The 23,655-nt window shown below is 46.3% G+C and overlaps 1 protein-coding gene across 2 annotated transcripts in view; it reads right to left on the bottom strand.

The window, feature by feature from the left end:
- LOC124273347 (ATP-dependent RNA helicase DDX19A-like) overlaps window positions 1–23,655 on the bottom strand; it is a 55,371-nt gene that overhangs the window by 18,351 nt on the left and 13,365 nt on the right. For both annotated transcript variants that reach the window (XM_046708583.1, XM_046708584.1), the window contains exon 6: window positions 11,913–12,015. In XM_046708583.1, the coding sequence (XP_046564539.1) occupies window positions 11,913–12,015 (103 nt within the window). The remainder of the gene's footprint in view (window positions 1–11,912; window positions 12,016–23,655) is intronic.

The raw sequence follows: 23,655 nt of genomic DNA, 5'->3' as shown, positions 1-23,655 counted from the left end.
ATATGCTGGGCTCATCATGTTGTATCAGAATACAACTACACCAATAACTGATCATATGAGTGCTGTGTATGGTCCTAGCAGCTCTCTCACCTCTCACCATATGTCGGGCTCATCATGTTGTATCAGAATACAACTACACCAATAACTGATCATATGAGTGCTGTGTATGGTCCTAGCAGCTCTCTCACCTCTCACCATATGTCGGGCTCATCATGTTGTATCAGAATACAACTACAGCAATAACTGATCATATGAGTGCTGTGTATGGTCCTAGCAGCTCTCTCACCTCTCACCATATGTCGGGCTCATCATGTTGTATCAGAATACAACTACAGCAATAACTGATCATATGGGTGCTGTGTATGGTCCTAGCAGCTCTTTCACCTCTCACCATATGTCGGGCTCATCATGTTGTATCAGAATACAACTACAGCAACAAGTGTAGAAGTGAGCACAGCTCACATACCCCCGCTTCCCACTTTGGGACATGGAAATGACTGATATTGATATACATAATGTGACAAGGATCAGCAGCTCACAAGACTTTCTCCTTGACTCTACTAAACTTTATATACATGTTAGGTAATTGTTTTGCCATGTACTGATTACAGTAATAATTTATGGAAACATTACTTTTTTGTGTTTTCCGTGGAAACCTGACATACAATTGAACTTGTTGCACACAATGAAGTGGACGTAGATGAAGATTGTTATTTTTTAGCACATGGCATATCTGTGGGTCATGATTAACTTGTGTATTAAGTTTGGTGAACCTAGCATGTATAGTTTCGATGATATGCTGTGGCCAGGTAACCATCAAACACATTTTGCACTAAGTCATGTTTCCATGGAAACAACAACAAAATAAATTCTGAAAAACTTTAAAATAACGAAAGGCACATCAATGGTTACAGATTAACATGTGTGTGAAGTTTGGTGAACCTAGCATGTAAACTTTAAGAGATATGCTCCGGACAAAAACCATCAAACACATTTGGCACTAAGTCATGTTTCCATGGAAACAGCAAAAAAAACGAAATTCTGAAAAAACTTTAAAATAGCAAAAGGTACATCAATGGGTAATGATTAACATGTGTGTGAAGATTGGTGAACCTAGCATGTAAACTTTAAGAGATATGCTCCGGACAAAAACCGCCAAACACATTTGGCACTAAGTCGTGTTTCCATGGAAACAGAAAAAAAAAAAAATTCTGAAAAACTTTAAAATAGAAAAGGCACATCAATGGGTAATGATTAACATGTGTGTGAAGTTTGGTGAACCTAGCATGTAAGCTTTAAGAGATATGCTCTGGACAAAAACCACCAAACCCATTTGGCACTAAGTCATGTTTTCATGGAAACAGCAAAAAAACGAAATTCTGAAAAAACTTTAAAATAGCAAAAGGCACATCAATGGGTAATGATTAACATGTGTGTGAAGATTGGTGAACCTAGCATGTAAACTTTAAGAGATATGCTCCGGACAAAAACCACCAAACACATTTGGCACTAAGTCGTGTTTCCATGGAAACAGCAACAAAAAAAAAATCTTAAAATATTATAAAACAGCAAAAGGCACATCAATGGGTAATGATTAACATGTGTGTGAAGTTTGGTGAACCTAGCATGTAAACATCCGGACAAAGTTTCAGGACGGACAGACAGACGGACGGACAGAATGAACGCTATATACCCCCGTTACTTCGTAGCGGGGGTATAATAACTGATCATATGAGTGCTGTGTATGGTCCTAGCAGCTCTCTCACCTCTCACCATATGTCGGGCTCATCATGTTGTATCAGAATACAACTACAGCAATAACTGATCATATGAGTGCTGTGTATGGTCCTAGCAGCTCTCTCACCTCTCACCATATGTCGGGCTCATCATGTTGTATCAGAATACAACTACACCAATACCTGATCATATGAGTGCTGTGTATGGTCCTAGCAGCTCTCTCACCTCTCACCATATGTCGGGCTCATCATGTTGTATCAGAATACAACTACAGCAAAAACTGATCATATGAGTGCTGTGTATAGTCCTAGCAGCTCTCTCACCTCTCACCATATGTCGGGCTCATCATGTTGTATCAGAATACAACTACAGCAATAACTGATCATATGAGTGCTGTGTATAGTTCTAGCAGCTCTCTAACCGCCTACGTGGTGTAGTGGTTAGAGCGTCCGCACGGAGCAGAAGGTCGAGGGTTCAATCCCCGACCGCGTCATACCAAAAGACGTTAAAGTATGGTACTTGTTGGTCCCTGTCTGGCTCTTGGCATTAATGGGTACAACCAGGGACGGGTCGGCTCGGAGTCAGTATAATGTGTCTGAGTGGGGTATTCATGCTTCACTGCGGCATGGTATCTCAGTTGGCTAGCACTATAAAACCAGCTTAAGTCTGGGCTAGTACAAGCAGCCGCACATACACATACACACGCATGCACGTCGTCATATGAGCGAAATATTCTCAAGCACGTCGTTAAACCCAATTTCACCTCACCCCACCTCACCTACAGCTCTCTCACCTCTCACCATATGCTGGGCTCATCATGTTGTATCAGAATACAACTACACCAATAACTGATCATATGAGTGCTGTGTATGGTCCTAGCAGCTCTCTCACCTCTCACCATATGTCGGGCTCATCATGTTGTATCAGAATACAACTATAGCAATAACTGATCATATGAGTGCTGTGTATAGTCCTAGCAGCTCTCTCACCTCTCACCATATGTCGGGCTCATCATGTTGTATCAGAATACAACTACACCAATAACTGATCATATGAGTGCTGTGTATGGTCCTAGCAGCTCTCTCACCTCTCACCATATGTCGGGCTCATCATGTTGTATCAGAATACAACTATAGCAATAACTGATCATATGGGTGCTGTGTATGGTCCTAGCAGCTCTCTCACCTCTAACCATATGTCGGGCTCATCATGTTGTATCAGAATACAACTATAGCAATAACTGATCATATGGGTGCTGTGTATGGTCCTAGCAGCTCTCTCACCTCTAACCATATGTCGGGCTCATCATGTTGTATCAGAATACAACTATAGCAATAACTGATCATATGAGTGCTGTGTATGGTCCTAGCAGCTCTCTCACCTCTAACCATATGTCGGGCTCATCATGTTGTATCAGAATACAACTACAGCAATAACTGATCATATGAGTGCTGTGTATGGTCCTAGCAGCTCTCTCACCTCTCACCATATGTCGGGCTCATCATGTTGTATCAGAATACAACTACAGCAATAACTGATCATATGAGTGCTGTGTATGGTCCTAGCAGCTCTCTCACCTCCTCACGTGGTGTAGTGGTTAGAATCCGCCTGAACAGAGAGGTCGAGGGTTCAATCCCGACAGCGTCATAAAAAAGACGTTTAAGTATGGTACTTGTTGGTCCCTGTCTGGCGCTTGGCATCATGTTGTATCAGAATACAACCAGGCAATAACTGATCATATGAGTGCTGTGTGAGTGGGGTCATGCTTCACTAGCAGTTGGCTAGCACTATAAAACCAGCTTAAGTCTGGCTCATCATGTACAAATACAACTATAGCAATAACTGATCATATGGGTGCTATGAGCTAAAAAATATTCTCAAGTCCTAGCCCAATTTCACCTCACCCCACCTAACCTACAGCTCTCTCACCTCTCACCATATGCTGGGCTCATCATGTTGTATCAGAATACAACTACACCAATAACTGATCATATGAGTGCTGTGTATGGTCCTAGCAGCTCTCTCACCTCTCACCATATGTCGAGGCTCATCATGTTGTATCAGAATACAACTACACCAATAACTGATCATATGGGTGCTGTGTATGGTCCTAGCAGCTCTCTCACCTCTCACCATATGTCGGGCTCATCATGTTGTATCAGAATACAACTACAGCAATAACTGATCATATGAGTGCTGTGTATGGTCCTAGCAGCTCTCTCACCTCTCACCATATGTCGGGCTCATCATGTTGTATCAGAATACAACTACACCAATAACTGATCATATGAGTGCTGTGTATGGTCCTAGCAGCTCTCTCACCTCTCACCATATGTCGAGCTCATCATGTTGTATCAGAATACAACTACAGCAATAACTGATCATATGAGTGCTGTGTATGGTCCTAGCAGCTCTCTCACCTCTCACCATATGTCGGGCTCATCATGTTGTATCAGAATACAACTACACCAATAACTGATCATATGAGTGCTGTGTATGGTCCTAGCAGCTCTCTCACCTCTCACCATATGTCGGCTCATCATGTTGTATCAGAATACAACTACAGCAATAACTGATCATATGAGTGCTGTGTATGGTCCTAGCAGCTCTTTCACCTCTCACCATATGTCGGGCTCATCATGTTGTATCAGAATACAACTACAGCAACAAGTGTAGAAGTGAGCACAGCTCACATACCCCGCTTCCCACTTTGGGACATGGAAATGACTGATATTGATATACATAATGTGACAAGGATCAGCAGCTCACAAGACTTTCTCCTTGACTCTACTAAACTTTATATACATGTTAGATAATTGTTTTGCCATGTACTGATTACAGTAATAATTTATGGAAACATTACTTTTTGTGTTTTCCGTGGAAACCTGACATACAATTGAACTTGTTGCACACAATGAAGTGGGCGTAGATGAAGATTGTTATTTTTAGCACATGGCATATCTGTGGGTCATGATTAACTTGTGTATTAAGTTTGGTGAACCTAGCATGTATAGTTTCGATGATATGCTGTGGCCAGGTAACCATCAAACACATTTTGCACTAAGTCATGTTTCCATGGAAACAACAACAAAATAAATTCTGAAAAACTTTAAAATAACAAAAGGCACATCAATGGTTAAAGATTAACATGTGTGTGAAGTTTGGTGAACATAGCATGTAAACTTTAAGAGATATGCTCGGACAAAACCATCAAACACATTTTGCACTAAGTCATGTTTCCATGGAAACAACAACAAAATAAATTCTGAAAAAACTTTAAAATAACAAAAGGTACATCAATGGGTAAAGATTAACATGTGTGTGAAGTTTGGTGAACCTAGCATGTAAACTTTAAGAGATATGCTCCCGGACAAAACCGCCAAACACATTTGGCACTAAGTCATGTTTCCATGGAAACAGAAAAAAAAAAAAATTCTGAAAAAAACTTTAAAATAGAAAAGGCACATCAATGGGTAATGATTAACATGTGTGTGAAGTTTGGTGAACCTAGCATGTAAGCTTTAAGAGATATGCTCTGGACAAAAACCACCAAACACATTTGGCACTAAGTCATGTTTTCATGGAAACAGCAAAAAAACGAAATTCTGAAAAAACTTTAAAATAGCAAAAGGCACATCAATGGGTAATGATTAACATGTGTGTGAAGATTGGTGAACCTAGCATGTAAACTTTAAGAGATATGCTCCGGACAAAAACCACCAAACACATTTGGCACTAAGTCGTGTTTCCATGGAAACAGCAACAAAAAAAAAATCTTAAAATATTATAAAACAGCAAAAGGCACATCAATGGGTAATGATTAACATGTGTGTGAAGTTTGAGTGAACCTAGCATGTAAACATCCGGACAAAGTTTCAGGACGAGACGGACGGACAGAATGAGCAGCTATATACCCCGTTACTCATCGTGGCGGGGTATAATAACTGATCATATGAGTGCTGTGTATGGTCCTAGCAGCTCTCACCTCTCACCATATGTCGGGCTCATCATGTTGTATCAGAATACAACTACAGCAATAACTGATCATATGAGTGCTGTATATGGTCCTAGCAGCTCTCTCACCTCTCACCATATGTCGGGCTCATCATGTTGTATCAGAATACAACTACACCAATAACTGATCATATGAGTGCTGTGTATGGTCCTAGCAGCTCTCTCACCTCTCTCACCATATGTCGGGCTCATCATGTTGTATCAGAATACAACTACAGCAATAACTGATCATATGAGTGCTGTGTATGGTCCTAGCAGCTCTCTCACCTCTCACCATATGTCGGGCTCATCATGTTGTATCAGAATACAACTACAGCAATAACTGATCATATGAGTGCTGTGTATAGTCCTAGCAGCTCTCTAACCGCCTCACGGTGTAGTGGTTGTTAGAGCGTCCGCTGATATGAGCAGAAGGTCGCGGGTTCAATCCCGACCGCCATCATAAAAAGACGTTAAAGTAAGGTACTTGTTGGTCCCTGTCTGGCTTTGGCATTAATGGGTACAACCAGGGACGGGTCGGCTCGAGTCAGTATAATGTGTCTGAGTGGGGTATTCATGCTTCACTGCGTGCATGGTATCTCAGTTGGCTAGCACTATAAAACCAGCTTAAGTCTGGGCTAGTACAAGCAGCCGCATACACACATACACACGCATGCACGCCGCGTCATATGAGCCGAAATATTCTCAAGCACGTCGTTAAACCCAATTTCACCTCACCCCACCTCACCTACAGCTCTCTCACCTCTCACCATATGCTGGGCTCATCATGTTGTATCAGAATACAACTACACCAATAACTGATCATATGAGTGCTGTGTATGGTCCTAGCAGCTCTCACCTCTAACCATATGTCGGGCTCATCATGTTGTATCAGAATACAACTATAGCAATAACTGATCATATGAGTGCTGTGTATGGTCCTAGCAGCTCTCTCACCTCTCACCATATGTCGGGCTCATCATGTTGTATCAGAATACAACTACAGCAATAACTGATCATATGAGTGTGCTGTGTATGGTCCTAGCAGCTCTCTCACCTCTCACCATATGTCGGGCTCATCATGTTGTATCAGAATACAACTATAGCAATAACTGATCATATGGGTGCTGTGTATGGTCCTAGCAGCTCTCTCACCTCTAACCATATGTCAGGCTCATCATGTTGTATCAGAATACAACTACAGCAATAACTGATCATATGAGTGCTGTGTATGGTCCTAGCAGCTCTCTCACCTCTCACCATATGTCGGGCTCATCATGTTGTATCAGAATACAACTATAGCAATAACTGATCATATGAGTGCTGTGTATAGTCCTAGCAGCTCTCACCTCTCACCATATGTCGGGCTCATCATGTTGTATCAGAATACAACTACAGCAAAAACTGATCATATGAGTGCTGTGTATAGTCCTAGCAGCTCTCACCTCTCACCATATGTCGGGCTCATCATGTTGTATCAGAATACAACTACAGCAATAACTGATCATATGAGTGCTGTGTATGAGTCCTAGCAGCTCTCTAACAGCCTACGTGGTGTAGTGGTTAGAGCGTCCGCTATGAGCAGAAGGTCGAGGGTTCAATCCCGACCAGCGTCATACCAAAAGACGTTTAAGTATGGTACTTGTTGGTCCCTGTCTGGCTTTGGCATTAATGGGTACAACCAGGGACGGTCGGCTCGAGTCAGTATAATGTGTCTGAGTGGGGTATTCATGCTTCACTGCGGCATGGTATCTCAGTTGGCTAGCACTATAAAACCAGCTTAAGTCTGGGCTAGTACAAGCAGCCGCGACATACACATACACACGCATGCACGTCGTCATATGAGCTAAATATTCTCAAGCTACGCCGTTAAACCCAATTTCACCTCACCCCACCTAACCTACAGCTCTCTCACCTCTCACCATATGCTGGGCTCATCATGTTGTATCAGAATACAACTACACCAATAACTGATCATATGAGTGCTGTGTATAGTCCTAGCAGCTCTCTCACCTCTCACCATATGTCGAGCTCATCATGTTGTATCAGAATACAACTACACCAATAACTGATCATATGGGTGCTGTGTATGGTCCTAGCAGCTCTCTCACCTCTCACCATATGCTGGGCTCATCATGTTGTATCAGAATACAACTACAGCAATAACTGATCATATGGGTGCTGTGTATGGTCCTAGCAGCTCTCTCACCTCTCACCATATGTCGGGCTCATCATGTTGTATCAGAATACAACTACACCAATAACTGATCATATGAGTGCTGTGTATGGTCCTAGCAGCTCTCTCACCTCTCACCATATGTCGGGCTCATCATGTTGTATCAGAATACAACTACAGCAATAACTGATCATATGGGTGCTGTGTATGGTCCTAGCAGCTCTCTCACCTCTCACCATATGTCGGGCTCATCATGTTGTATCAGAATACAACTACAGCAATAACTGATCATATGAGTGCTGTGTATGGTCCTAGCAGCTCTCTCACCTCTCACCATATGTCGGGCTCATCATGTTGTATCAGAATACAACTACAGCAATAACTGATCATATGAGTGCTGTGTATGGTCCTAGCAGCTCTTTCACCTCTCACCATATGTCGGGCTCATCATGTTGTATCAGAATACAACTACAGCAACAAGTGTAGAAGTGAGCACAGCTCACATACCCCGCTTCCCACTTTGGGACATGGAAATGACTGATATTGATATACATAATGTGACAAGGATCAGCAGCTCACAAGACTTTCTCCTTGACTCTACTAAACTTTATATACATGTTAGGTAATTGTTTTGCCATGTACTGATTACAGTAATAATTTATGGAAACATTACTTTTTTGTGTTTTCCGTGGAAACCTGACATACAATTGAACTTGTTGCACACAATGAAGTGGACGTAGATGAAGATTGTTATTTTTAGCACATGGCATATCTGTGGGTCATGATTAACTTGTGTATTAAGTTTGGTGAACCTAGCATGTATAGTTTCGATGATATGCTGTGGCCAGGTAACCATCAAACACATTTTGCACTAAGTCATGTTTCCATGGAAACAACAACAAAATAAATTCTGAAAACTTTAAAATAACAAAAGGCACATCAATGGTTAAAGATTAACATGTGTGTGAAGTTTGGTGAACCTAGCATGTAAACTTTAAAGAGATATGCTCGGACAAAATCCATCAAACACATTTTGCACTAAGTCATGTTTCCATGGAAACAACAACAAAATAAATTCTGAAAAACTTTAAAATAACAAAAGGCACATCAATGGTTAAAGATTAACATGTGTGTGAAGTTTGGTGAACCTAGCATGTAAACTTTAAGAGATATGCTCCGGACAAAACCATCAAACACATTTGGCACTAAGTCATGTTTCCATGGAAACAGCAAAAAAAAAAATTCTGAAAAAACTTTAAAATAGCAAAAGGTACATCAATGGGTAATGATTAACATGTGTGTGAAGATTGGTGAACCTAGCATGTAAACTTTAAGAGATATGCTCCGGACAAAAACCGCCAAACACATTTGGCACTAAGTCGTGTTTCCATGGAAACAGAAAAAAAAAAAAAAATTCTGAAAAAACTTTAAAATAGAAAAGGCACATCAATGGGTAATGATTAACATGTGTGTGAAGTTTGGTGAACCTAGCATGTAAGCTTTAAGAGATATGCTCTGGACAAAAACCACCAAACACATTTGGCACTAAGTCATGTTTTCATGGAAACAGCAAAAAAACGAAATTCTGAAAAAACTTTAAAATAGCAAAAGGCACATCAATGGGTAATGATTAACATGTGTGTGAAGTTTGGTGAACCTAGCATGTAAACTTTAAGAGATATGCTCCGGACAAAAACCACCAAACACATTTGGCACTAAGTCGTGTTTCCATGGAAACAGCAACAAAAAAAAAATCTTAAAATATTATAAAACAGCAAAAGGCACATCAATGGGTAATGATTAACATGTGTGTGAAGTTTGGTGAACCTAGCATGTAAACATCCGGACAAAGTTTCAGGACGGACAGACAGACGGACGGACAGAATGAACGCTATATACCCCCGTTACTTCGTAGCGGGGGTATAATAACTGATCATATGAGTGCTGTGTATGGTCCTAGCAGCTCTCTCACCTCTCACCATATGTCGGGCTCATCATGTTGTATCAGAATACAACTACAGCAATAACTGATCATATGAGTGCTGTGTATGGTCCTAGCAGCTCTCTCACCTCTCACCATATGTCGGGCTCATCATGTTGTATCAGAATACAACTACACCAATACCTGATCATATGAGTGCTGTGTATGGTCCTAGCAGCTCTCTCTCACCTCTCACCATATGTCGGCTCATCATGTTGTATCAGAATACAACTATAGCAATAACTGATCATATGAGTGCTGTGTATGGTCCTAGCAGCTCTCTCACCTCTCACCATATGTCAGGGCTCATCATGTTGTATCAGAATACAACTACAGCAATAACTGATCATATGAGTGCTGTGTATAGTCCTAGCAGCGCATGCTCTCACCTCGTCACCATATGTCGGCCGCTCATCATGTTGTATCAGAATACAACTATAGCAATAACTGATCATATGAGTGCTGTGTATGGTCCTAGCAGCTCTCTCACCTCTCACCATATGTCGGGCTCATCATGTTGTATCAGAATACAACTACAGCAAAAACTGATCATATGAGTGCTGTGTATAGTCCTAGCAGCTCTCTCACCTCTCACCATATGTCGGGCTCATCATGTTGTATCAGAATACAACTACAGCAATAACTGATCATATGAGTGCTGTGTATAGTCCTAGCAGCTCTCTAACCGCCTCACCAAATGTCGGGCTGTATCATGTTAGTATCAGAATACAAGCAGAAGGTCGAGGGTTCAATCCCGACCGATCATACCAAAAGACGTTTAAGTATGGTACTTGTTGGTCCCTGTCTGGCTTTGCATTAATGGGTACAACCAGGGATGTCGGTCATCATCGAGTCAGTATAATGTGTCTGAGTGGGTAATATTCATGCTTCACTAGGCATGGTATCTAGTTGGCTAGCACTATAAAACCAGCTTAAGTCTGGGCATAGTACAAGCAGCCGGTCCCAGCAGCTCTCCTCAGCCTTCACCTCCTCACCATGTGACATTGTATCAGACACATACAACTGATCGCTGTGCATCGTCCTAGCAGCTCTCTATGAGCCATAAATATTCTCAAGCACGTTGTATCAGTACAACTACCCAATTTCACCTCACCCCACCTATGGTCCTAGCAGCTCTCTCACCTCTCACCATATGTCGGCTCATCATGTTGTATCAGAATACAACTACACCAATAACTGATCATATGAGTGCTGTGTATGGTCCTAGCAGCTCTCTCACCTCTCACCATATGTCGGGCTCATCATGTTGTATCAGAATACAACTATAGCAATAACTGATCATATGAGTGCTGTGTATAGTCCTAGCAGCTCTCACCTCTCACCATATGTCGAGCTCATCATGTTGTATCAGAATACAACTACACCAATAACTGATCATATGGGTGCTGTGTATGGTCCTAGCAGCTCTCTCACTCTCACCATATGTCGGCTCATCATGTTGTATCAGAATACAACTACACCAATAACTGATCATATGAGTGCTGTGTATGGTCCTAGCAGCTCTCTCTCACCTCTCACCATATGTCGGGCTCATCATGTTGTATCAGAATACAACTATAGCAATAACTGATCATATGGGTGCTGTGTATGAATCCTAGCAGCTCTCTCACCTCTAACCATATGTCGGCTCATCATGTTGTATCAGAATACAACTACAGCAATAACTGATCATATGAGTGCTGTGTATGGTCCTAGCAGCTCTCTCACCTCTCACCATATGTCGAGCTCATCATGTTGTATCAGAATACAACTACAGCAATAACTGATCATATGAGTGCTGTGTATAGTCCTAGCAGCTCTCTCACTTCACCTCACCATATGTCGAGCTCATCATGTTGTATCAGAATACAACTACACCAATAACTGATCATAAGAGTGCTGTGTATGGTCCTAGCAGCTCTCTCACCTCTCACCATATGCTGGGCTCATCATGTTGTATCAGAATACAACTACAGCAATAACTGATCATAAGAGTGCTGTGTATGGTCCTAGCAGCTCTCTCACCTGTACATTATTGATGGTAGTGTCACATCTGCTCAGCATGGTGAGGACGAAGGCTGCAGTCTTGCCAGTACCACTCTGACTCTGAGCAATCATGTTCACTGGCCTGAAAACATCAGTCATATTATCCACACAAATAGAGGATATTCAAGACATGAACATATTTCTCAGGCTACAAATATACAAATAGCTACTGTGCAGTAGCCTATGACTGATTTATAAAGCTACACATTGCCTTTCACTTCAAACAATTCCTTTTAGGCCACACTTTTTTATTACTTGGTTTACGCATCCGCCGAAAGTAATTTTTGCTAAAGTGGAATTTTTGGGGGTAATTTTCCCATTTTTTAATTACCTCAGATAAATAAAATCAAAATAAATAATTAAAATATCTACTTTATTGTAATTGACTTTCTGTTACGAATTTAGCATTGTTGCAAAAACAATATATTAAGCATTGAAACAAATAAAACTAGTAAAATCTAGATATTTTTTATATTTGTATACTTATCCTGCATTACTCCTTAATGCATTTACTGCTTTCCCTTGACAAGACGAAGCTGTGCGATTGAAACATCGAAGAGAAGTTGTTCCAACTAAGCGAGCCGCCATATTGCCTTCGCACTGTGCCCACGTGACCTGGAAGGTGCTGACGTCACATATCCTCACATTACTGCTGGATCGGAACATCTGATGAGAAAAACATTGTAGGGAGGCAGCGCAGCGATGGGCGGGCGACAAGACTGAGTAATGCAGGATAAGTTTACAAATATAAAACATATCTAGATTTTACTAGATTTTTACCTTATCCTGCATTACTCATTAATGCATCTGTATCCGACGGAAAGGAGGCAGGCAAACCTCCAGATGATATATTCTTGATAAAAAGAAACCTCTCACATTGCCGGAGATAATCCGTCAAGACCCCTGGCCGAAGAGTCCTAAAGACCACACCTGCCAGGAGGATCGAAAACAGTGAGGAATGTAAGGCGTCCAGGTAGCCTGACAGTAAAAGAAAAGCATACGCTAAAATCTGAAACTGACCTACCGAGCGAATGCAAACAGCATGTAACCTGCTCGTCTGAGGTGACATACACCAAAAGAGTTGCAAGGCTTGCTCTGGACTGCCGTGGAGCTAATGGTGATTGGAATTGGTAACCTGCTGTGCCACCAACAAAGGACCAAAACTGTGTATGCCCTCTACATCCTCCAACGCCACGTCCCTCAAGTAGTGACTGGCGAAAATGGTATCAGACTTCCAAAAACATCCTTCCATGATGGATTTAATGGAACAATTACTGTGAAGGGCCATTGTGGATGCTACCGCTCTAATCTCATGAGGGTTGTTTGTCCGAGGACGGTCCAAGTTGGCGGCTTCATATGCCTGAAGAATGATGGCACGCAACCATAACGCCAAGGTGTTACGACTAACTTCTGCCTTAGATGACTTGGAGACAGGAATGAAAAGTCGTTTCCTTGCACCATGATGAGCCTTAGACCGACGCAGAAAACACCGCAGTGCATGGACCGAGTATAAATGAAGTTCTGCCTCATCCTCAGATCCCACAATTGAAGAGAGAGGGGGAATTGTGAAAGACCTGTCGGGCTGTCCAGGGAGTTGATATTTTGCGATGAAGTCCCCAGCACAGTCCCAGGTGGACGGCTCTATGTGGGTTCCGTTCAAAACAAACACGAGTGACATCAAGAGCATGCAGCTTGCTCACCCTAGCTGCCGTGGTCAACGCAAGCAGTCTTCTTGGTGAGACTGTAAAAGGAGATGGCGTGAAGTGGCTCAAACGGCGCCTCCTGTAACAGCCGAAGCACCACGTTCAGGTCCCACACAGGCAGCCTGAACTTGGCCCTCTGGTCCTCTAAACGGAACGAACGCAACAAAGCTTGCAACTCTGGAATCTTGGTCATCTTCCTGTCCTCAGGAACTACCAATACTGAGTTCAAAGCCACCAAATATGTCGTAATAGTACTGCCCTTGAGGTGTCTATGATTTCGCAGAAAGCCAAGAATTGAGGTGAAGCGGTAACAGGATCCTGGTGTTTGGCCTTGCAAAACCTCTCAAAGGACCTCCATTAGCCGTCATATAAACCTCGAGTAGAAGGCCTATGTTCCAAGGTTATGGCCCTTGCCGCTCTAGCTGAATAATCCTTGGCACTTAAAGCCCTTTGCAAATGTACCAGGCGTGCAGATGAAACTGACTTGGAGCCGGGTGTGGAAGCCTGCTGTGTTGGTGTATCAACAGGTTTGGCCACTCTGGCAGCGTTAGAGGCTCGCGGGTGACAAACTTTCTTAAATCCACAAACCAACTCTAGGTTGGCCACCAAGGCGTGATCAAAATCAGAGAGAGTTGCTGGGTCGCACTGACCTTTCGCAGGATCCTGGGCAGAAGGACCGGGGATGGAAAAGCGTACGTGCTTAGGTTTTCCCAAGTAAAGGTTGAGAGCGTCCACCGCCCATGCTTGTGGATCCGGAACTGGAGATATGTAGGTTTGGATACGGAAGTTCTGACTGGTGGCAAACAAATCTATGTTGGGATGGCCGAGAAGGCGACACACAATGTCAAACGCCTCCGGCTGAAGCTTCCATTCCGTGGGTGCTACCCTGTCCGGTCTGGAAAGGTCGTCCGCCAGAATGTTTCTGCAACCCGGAATATGCTGGACGATGAACTTCAAGCCCAGGCGATCGACAAGATGAAAAAATCAAAATGCCTGACGTTACAGGGAAAGAGAATGAGTCATTCACTGGTTGCGAAGACACCAAACCACCGTCGATTTGATGAGTTCGGCAAGCTGAAGACACAACTGCCAATGAGACACGGCCAGAATGACTGTCTCCAACTCCAGATCATTGATATGCCACTGGCCTTGGTCGGCGGACCACCGCCCTGAGACGACCTCGCCCTCAAGATGGGCTCCCTAACCCTGGAGAGACGCATCTACGAAGAGGCATAGAGTGGGTGTTAACTCGGTCAAGGAGACACCTCCTAAGTCGTTCGACTCTTTTGTCCACCACTGCAGGTACATCTTGAGGTGAGACAGGAGAGAGATGGAAATTGGCAGAACGCTGGTAGCGATGAAAGGGGTAAGAAAAATTTGGATCGGACCCAGTTGAAGGCGACCCCTGGTAGTCAGGTCCTGGGCGGACGTTAGTAAGTACTTGCCATTGGCGAAGAGTACGAGATTGATGGTACGCTGGGTAAAGATGCTGCAGAGTCTTGAGCCAGCGATCCCTTGGAACGGATAAAAGATCCAGATGTGTCTGAAACAAACCCCCTATGAACTGTAGCGTGCAAGAGGGAGTGAGTTCCGATTTCTTCTCGTTGATAATCCATCCCAGCTGATTAAGCAGGCGTCTGTGAAGGCCCAGAGTTGATGGGTCCTGCTGATTGAGGAGAGAGTCGTCGATGTAAGACTCGAACTGAATGTTCCTCAGGTGTAGAAAGGCTGCTATTGGCTTGGTTATTCGTGTGAAAAGCCACGGGGCCGAAGAAATTCCAAACGGGAGTACCGTCCATTGGTAATGGATACCATTGAAAATAAACCTGAGGAAACGCCCGTCGCTGGGGTGGATTGGCACATGCAAATACGCGTCCTGCAAGTCGAGACTGATCAGGTAATCGTGAGCGCTGATTCTGGTCCTGAGCAGTCTCAACGTTGTCATTTGAAAGTGAGGCGGAGGTTCCAGATAATGTTTGTTGAACCGAGACAGATTGTGGATCATCCTGAACTTGTTGGAGTCCTTTTTGGGAACCAAAAATACTGGGGAATAAAAACCTGGTGTCAGTGTCGGCCCCTGAACCACCTCTATGGCATTCTTTACTAACAAAATGTTTATATTGTCCAATAAGATGTGATGATGGTTGGGGGGTAGACATCTGCTTTGGGTGAGATGGTTAATGGTGGATTGTCTATCAGAGGAAGTCGATAACCCCGCCGGAGAATATTGGTGACGAACGGGTCCCCTAGTAAACGCCAATTCTTCCAATAGCGGCCCAGTCTCCCACCTACTGGGGGTGGGAGTTCCCAGTCGTCGAGGTCCAGAACTTCATTGCTTGCCCCTCTGGTACCTCCCCCTACCGAAACCCTTGTCACGGCGGGGCTGGTAATTCCCAGACTGTCTCCAGACTTTCACGACCTCTACCCCGAAAGGGCTGGCTGGACTGGGGCTTGAGAGAGGCACGCCGAGGTTGGTAGTTTCCTACCCGAGGAATTTTTAACGCCGAATTCTTCGAAACCTGTTCCAGGGCCTTGAGGGCCGTCTCATCACGGGCGAAAGCAGAGACACGGGAGTGTGTACAGGAAACTTCACCATTAAATAGAGAGAAAGCAGGCCATGGCTGATGTAACAAACAGCGTTTAAATTCAGAGTCTCAGTCTGAAAGGGCGAAATATCCCAGGCGTCTAGTAGATGTGATTTCAGCTAAAGCTGACTTCAAATGATTACTCATATGCTCAATCTGCCTCTGTTGAAAAGGCATCACAGTGCGGAGATGGTCTATACAATTCGGATTGTTTTCCGATAAATCCTGAGTAATCGCCCTCGAAGAGGAAGCCAATGCCGACAAAGGTTTAAGGGATCGACGAATTTCCGTCTCAACAAAGGCTAAACAAGTGTCCGGCATACGAAGCGTTGCAGGTTTAGAGGAGCCTGTCATACGATGTAAGTCCTCATCAAGTGAGTGAGGCAAATCCGCCACCTCAAGCGTATGAACAGGAACATCATCCTTACTAAAATGTGGCGCCTTAATGGATGGAGTGAGAGATAACTTGGCAAAGTCCTCGTCGATCGCCGTTATCAAATCCTTAATCAACGGATCCAGAGGGATAGAAGTTGGGTCTGACCAAATAGTGTCCCCCTTGTCAATGCCCGGACCTGGGGAAGTAGCCACCTCAGAAAATCGATCCGCCATCCAATCTGGAACTTGCCCAAAGTCCTAAATGATTATTTAATTCCGAAGATGAGTCCTCATAGTCCGGAACGAACGCGCCTTCCCAATGAATCCGAATGGTAGCTGTAAGATCTCTGGACTGGAGAACGACTCCTTGATCGGTGTCTCTGTTTAGAGGATTTCCAGGTGCCTGGTGAAACCGATTCGCCATAAGAGGTAGCCCTAGAAGTAGAGGCGCTACCCGTAACTGTTGACGGTGCCACACACGTCAGCGGCAGAGTCGAAGGAGACACAGATGAAGGAGGCGCTGGGAGTACCAATGGCGCGGCAGGTAAAAGCGGTGCTGACTGTGTAGTTGGTAACAGAGGTACAGAGTGCGCGGGAGGAGCGGCCGTAGGGAGAGGCGCCCCAGTCGCCGGAGGCGCTGCAAATGCTGCATGTCCCGGGAGGGTGGAGAACGCCAACTGTGGAGTAAATGGAGGGATCCCTGAAGGCGTCATCCTCTGTTGAAACATAGACTGTATAAAAGACTGCATCCAACCTGGATCCATGTAAGGCGCCGGAGGTGCACCCTGGTCGGCAGGTAAACTAGGAAGCGCCACAGACGCTGAAGTAAACATCACAGACGACACTAAGGGCGTCGGGAACGTAGATGGAGTCGGAGCAACAACAGGGGATGCCGTAGCAGATGCAGTCACTGACGCAACGGAAGGTATCGACAATCCCCTAAAAGACGCTGAGGAAGACAAACCAGACATCGCCGTAGTCGGTGGGGGTGACGTGTCCTGTGAAGAACCACGCACTTCCATAGTAGCCGGGGAAATAACAAAGTCCTGAGAAGCCGACATCCTATGTCTATATGGGGTAAAGTCGGAGACAATGTGAACACTTGGATGTCAGGGAACACTGCCGAGTACAGTTTAAACACCTCGGATGGGGGTCCCTGCTTGACTTGCTGTCAATACAACGAGGCATAAATCTGCAATATAAGCAGAAGCCCACATAATACAGTGTGTAAGAAAACACACACAAAAAAATAGACAAACAATATTTCCCGCCTACCAGAGGAAAATGGTTAAGGGAAAAAATGACACGCTTGCAACAAAATACTAAATAAATACCCAAGTATTCAAACATTCTTTAAATACCCAAGTATTTATTTACTAAACGTATAGCTAAAAGATATTACAAAAAAATATTACCTGAATAACAGAGTGAAACACGAGGACGTGTTCACTCATTCAGAATTCAACATGTGTTAATGGAAGACGTAGCCGCACGCGAGTTTAACGTGAAACAGATAATTAACGTGCCTGCCAAGCAAATACACAAACCACTTCTCTTCAAATAAAAAGTAAGGTTAGAAAAACACAAACCGTTTCTGAAGAAACTATCAAAAAGAAAACTGACAAAGAAACACAACAAACGTGTAAAGTCGCAATTTAGTTCCAGAAGAAATCACACGGCCTGTCAGGCTGGTGACAAGCAGTAATGTGAGGATATATGATGGCAGCACCTTCCAGGTCACGTGGGCACAGTGCGATGGCGGCTCGCTTAGTTGGAACAACTTCTCTTCGATGTTTCCATCGCACAGCTTTGTCTTGTCAAGGGAAAGCAGTACATGCATTAAGAAGTAATGCAGGATAAGGTAAAAATTTAACCAAACCTGAAGAGGTTTTCAATTCTTCGAAGAGAGTCGTCCTTGGGGTACATATTATGCATTTTCCAAGCTGAAAATGTCCTGTGACAGTTGTTTCAATGTTTTTTGAATAAAAAGATTGTACAATAAATAAACTTTTTTATTTATTATACGGTCCCCACCTACGGAGTTACCTCCCGTTACGCATGCGCACCAACTGGGTAAGCTCCTAGGCCCGTATCATCATTCCTTCTGCTGAATATATCAGTGAACAGAATTGCGGGGGAGGCGGAGGCCCTACAAGGATCGACTCTCTTCAAGAATTGAAAACCTCTTCAGGTTTGGTTAATTCTTCTTCATAGAGATCGTCCCTTGGGGTACATATTATGCATAAACACAGACTCCCAAAGACCGGAGGCCAGGGAGGAGGGAATTCTGTCCAAGCACACACAAAATATAGCGATCGTATCATGGAAAAAAATTGAACAGACGCCATAACACTCACCTGTCACTTGTCCCAGTTGCGCTTCCGCGAGAGGCATTATGGGAGGGGAACTGACAGGGAGGATTTGTGCTCAAAGACGACCTCCATACGTTTAGCATAGGCAATCGCACATGGTACGAATGTCAACAAAACCCCACCCACCACGTGTCGATTAGTGAGCACCGTAGGGGGGAATGTCAATACCGCCACAATCGACTAATTACTCCGAGAGAAATCGAAAGGGGTAGTTAGCTCACAGTAGCAGATATGTCAATAACACTCAATTATTGTACAGCAGCGTCCAATAAACAAACCAATAAACCAAGACTCACTTTCGGTCAGGGTGGCAGGACACTGTCCACTGGAGAGAACAGAACGGCCAAAGCTCGCCGATTACGGGAATGTGTATCGAGCTGATAGTGCCGTATAAACGCGTCTTTGGCCGGCTCCAAATAGCGGCAGAGCAGATCTCTTCAATGGGGAGTGCCGATGCAAAAGCTTTGATGCGGCTACTGCCCTGACCGAAAGAGCCTTCAACCCCTCAGGGGAGGCTTGCCCTTAGCCTGATAAGCGCACAAATACATCGAAACTAGCCAGCAAGACAAAGTCTGCTTGCTCGCTAGCACACCAGCCTTCCCGCCACCGTAACAACAGAACAGCTGGGTACCCGTGCACGGATTCCCTGCGCTCGTTTGATATAGACTTTGAGCGTCTTCACGGACATCCAACGGGTGAGTGCTCGTAGGGAGTGGTCCCCGATGTGGAAGGCTGGGTAAGAGTGGAAGTTCGATAGCAGCTGTCACATGGAAAGCGTGATCGACCTTTGGGTGGTAATGCATTATCCGGGAGGCGAATGCTGACACGATCAGTGTGAAACACAGTCAGCGCCCGGTCGGACGACATAGCATGTAAATCGCCGACCCTACGTCCAGATGTTACCGCCACCAGAAAACAGCCTTCCAAGTTAACAACTGAATGGAAATAGCCGATAGGTGTGAGAAAGTTGGACCGACAGCCAATCGAGCACAATTGACAAATCCCAAAGGTGGACTGGTTCGCCTGAGAGCAGGTCGAACCTGTTCCGCCGACAGCGACAGCGAAAGCGCTATGCGAGAGGGTGCTGCCCCAGAAGAGCACCATCGACAGGGGTGTGAAAAGTGGAAATAGCGGTGGAGTAGCCATGAATGGTCGGCCGCCAGGCCTTCTTCCAAACGAGCTTGCAAAAACTCCAATACTGGACTAAATCCGCAGAAAAGGGATCTGCAATCCCCCTATCTGAACACCAGCGCCATGATAGCGGACCACCTATCCTCATACTGAACGCCTGTCTGAATCCCACCGAAGCCAGAATTGTGTCTGCAACTGCTGCAGGAATTCCGCGTGCCTCGAGGCTAGACCTGACAGAGGCCAAGCCACCCACTGAATCCGTGGATTTGGGTGGGGTGCTCCGCTCTGAGTGAGAATGTCCGGGTCGTAAAGGTAATAGAACAGGAGGCTGAGCCAGAAACCTGAGAATTACCGGAAACCAGCTCTGTGGACGGCCAAAGCGGTGCCAGTAGCACAAGCAGCCGAGCTGGCTGGGTGGACAGCTGTGAAAGGACACGGGGAATGAGTGGTAACGGTGGGAACGCCCAGAGCACTTTGCCCGTCCAATCCAGCAGGAAGGCGTCGGCAGCCAACGCCCTGGGTCCGTATTCGAGCAGAACACGGGTGTCTGATGCGCCCCGCCGGGCGCAAACAGATCCACCTGGAGCGAACTGGGGAGATTACTCTGAAAATCTGCCTGTCGAGCATCCACTTCGTGCAGGGGCCAGGATCCGGCAAGAGAGCGCGTCTGCTCGCACGTTTTCCAGCCCCGGGAGATAAACAGGGAGTACCTGACAATCGCACTGGTCGCACCAGAGGAGAAAGTCCCACGCCTCCCGGAGTGCTGGGGACACCGTGCCGCCCTGCTTCAGGATGTACGACATGGCCGTCTGGTTGTCCAACTGAAGACAGACTACCTGGCCACGGACATGCTCTCTGAAGCGCTCGAAAACCAAACGCACAGCTCTCAGTTCCAACACGTTGATGTGAAGGTGGGCTTCGGCTTCGGACCAGAGTCCGGACGCCGACAGACTGCCCAGAACACCCCCCAGCCCTAGAGGGACGCATTGGTCTGAACCGTGAGAGCTGGCGTCGGGATTTCCAAGGGGATCCCCCTGGTGAGATTCCCGACATTTGTCCACCACTGAAGGTGAGGTGTCAACCACCCGGGGACTGTGAGACTGCGCTCCAGATCCTCCGTGTGAGCCCACAGCCGAGCCAAAGCTTGCTGTATAGGGCGCATCCTCAACCGCGCCCGCCACACTACAGAGATCGTCGCCGCCATATGGCCCAGTAGACGGAGCCAAGTCCGTGCTGGTGCCTGGGGCTGGGAGAGGAACGAAGATACCATCTCCCGAACTCTGGTGATCCGGTCGGGCGACAAGGAAACGAGATCCTTGTTTGTTTGGAATCACGCCCCAAGAAAAACCAAGTCCTGGGTGGGTACCAGGTCGGATTTCTTGAGGTTGATGATCCACCCCAGTCGAATTAGAATGTCTATCACGGTGTGAGTAGCATCTAGACTCGCTGGCTGTGTTAGTGCTCGAAAGCAACGAGTCGCCGAGGTAAGGGTAACAACGCCTTCCTTGAGAGAGCGAGGGTAGCCGGGACTAACATGAGCTTGGTGAACACCCTTGGGGCAGTCGATATGCCGAAGGGGAGCACCCTGAATTGGTAACACATCCCGTCGTAAGAGAGCCGAAGGTACTGCTTGAACGATGGATGTATGGGCACATGCAGATACGCATCCTTTAGGTCGATTGACGTGAGCCAATCGCCGGGCTGAACAGATGAGATCACCGAGCGCAGTGTCTCCATCTTGAAGGATGGTACTTCGAGCATCGCGGTTCAACCCTTGAGGTTGAGAATGGGGCCGGAACCCGCCGTCTTTCTTCGGGACGAGGAAGTACGTGGAGTAAAATCCCGCCTGTTCCTCTCCGGTGGAATGCGCCGATTGCGGACTTGTCCAGCAGAGCCTGAACTGTCGCGCAATATGTCCGCCCTTGCCTGACATGACGGCACCGGAGTGCGGCGTATGCCGGTGAAGTCGGGCGGACCTCGCTTCCACAGTGGTAAATGGCCGATGCTGACGGTGGACAGCACCCAAGCATTGTTGGTAGCTTTCTCCTATTCCGGCAGGAATAGAGAGAGGCGGCCTCCCACTGGGATATGGGGTAGGAGCGCGTGCGTTGTCCCGAGTAGCAGAGCTGACTGGGCGTGACACACGGCTTGAGCTACAGCCTGATGGGTTAGCGGGAGGTCGGGGAAGGGGGCAGACCTCCCGCGACCGCGAAAAGGCTGGGAGCTAGTCGACGAAGACTGCTCCTTGCCCCTACCCTTGGCGGACCTGTTCCTCCGCCTACCCCTACTAAGCGGCCGAAGCCAGCCGGCAGACTCGGGTGTAGGCTGCACCCCGGCGGAGGAAGGTGGAACGGGAGCGCGGGGGCGAGACACCCGCGGGTGCTCCAACAAGGCCTTAGAGTCCTTGAAGGAGGTAGCTGCAGCGGCAGCCTCCCGAATGACCTGCTGTGCCCCTGGAAAGAGGGTCGCTCCCAGACGGAATGGGCGGGCCAGCAAGGTCTGCTGTGTCGCTGCCGAGTATCGAGACGTCGACAGTCACAGCTTGCGCATCCCCATGACTGCGCACATCACCGTCTCCGCAGCAGACCGCAAAGAGTCGTGTGCGAGGTGGGCCTGTACTTTCGATAGCTGACGGAGCAGCACGACATGCGGCGAAACGTCACCAGCATGCCCCTCCGCCTCCAGGGCCGACCTCTCTATCGAGGAGAGGTAGGCCTCATGGACCACCACCCTGACCTGCTGCATAGCGTTCCGGTAGACCTCCTCGTAGGTCCGCTACGCATGCCTCAGGGGGGCGCCCGCGAGGGCAAACGGTGGAGTAACCAGCCCTTGCCGAGCAGCCGGAGCTGCTCCGGAGGAAGCCGAGCCTCCCCCCAGGGCGACGGAAGTGAAAACACACTCGTCCACGATGGGTACCACGAACAGGGATTCCTCCCCAAGCTGGTATCTCCGTACAAGCTCCGGCAAGTCGAACCGGACACAGGAACCAGACAAGAGGGGATCAACCACGTCCTGCCGGAGCCCTCCAACAGACTCACGGACGAGGGACTTCACGGAGTCCATATGTTGCTGAAATAATTTATCCATTAATGACATGTCAAACCCACCAGTAGAAGCAGGAGAGGGGGATTGGCCGTGGGATTTTTTTCCCTTACGAGACCGCTTTTGGGTCTTAGACGGGGGCACCTGGGTGAAAGAGAGTGTCAGCCGCCCTCCTCTTTTGGGCACGGGGGAAAAACCCAAGACAGATTGGACACACTTCGGCGTCATGGCCGGTTTTCTCCAGGCAGGCCACACATTGGTCATGCCTGTCGGCCCGTGGAATGCTCTGTCCACAGGCCGAACAGGAGGTAAAGGCCTGAAAGCAAACACGCAAGCATGTAGCTAACGGCGTACCAGCAACATATATACACGTAGAAAACATTGAAAAATACGTGAAGGCTACCACGGGAAGTAATGGTTGGTTCAATACGCAATATTACGACCACATGGCACGCTAAACTTCCCGCCATGGCAGAGCAACGTGAAGCGTAAACCACGGGAAAGTTAGCGTAAT

Source organism: Haliotis rubra, unplaced genomic scaffold, assembly GCF_003918875.1.
Source record: "Haliotis rubra isolate DU_JTF1 unplaced genomic scaffold, ASM391887v1 Scf18, whole genome shotgun sequence".
Classification (NCBI taxonomy): domain Eukaryota; kingdom Metazoa; phylum Mollusca; class Gastropoda; order Lepetellida; family Haliotidae; genus Haliotis; species Haliotis rubra.
This window is presented reverse-complemented; position numbering and strand designations above follow the sequence as displayed.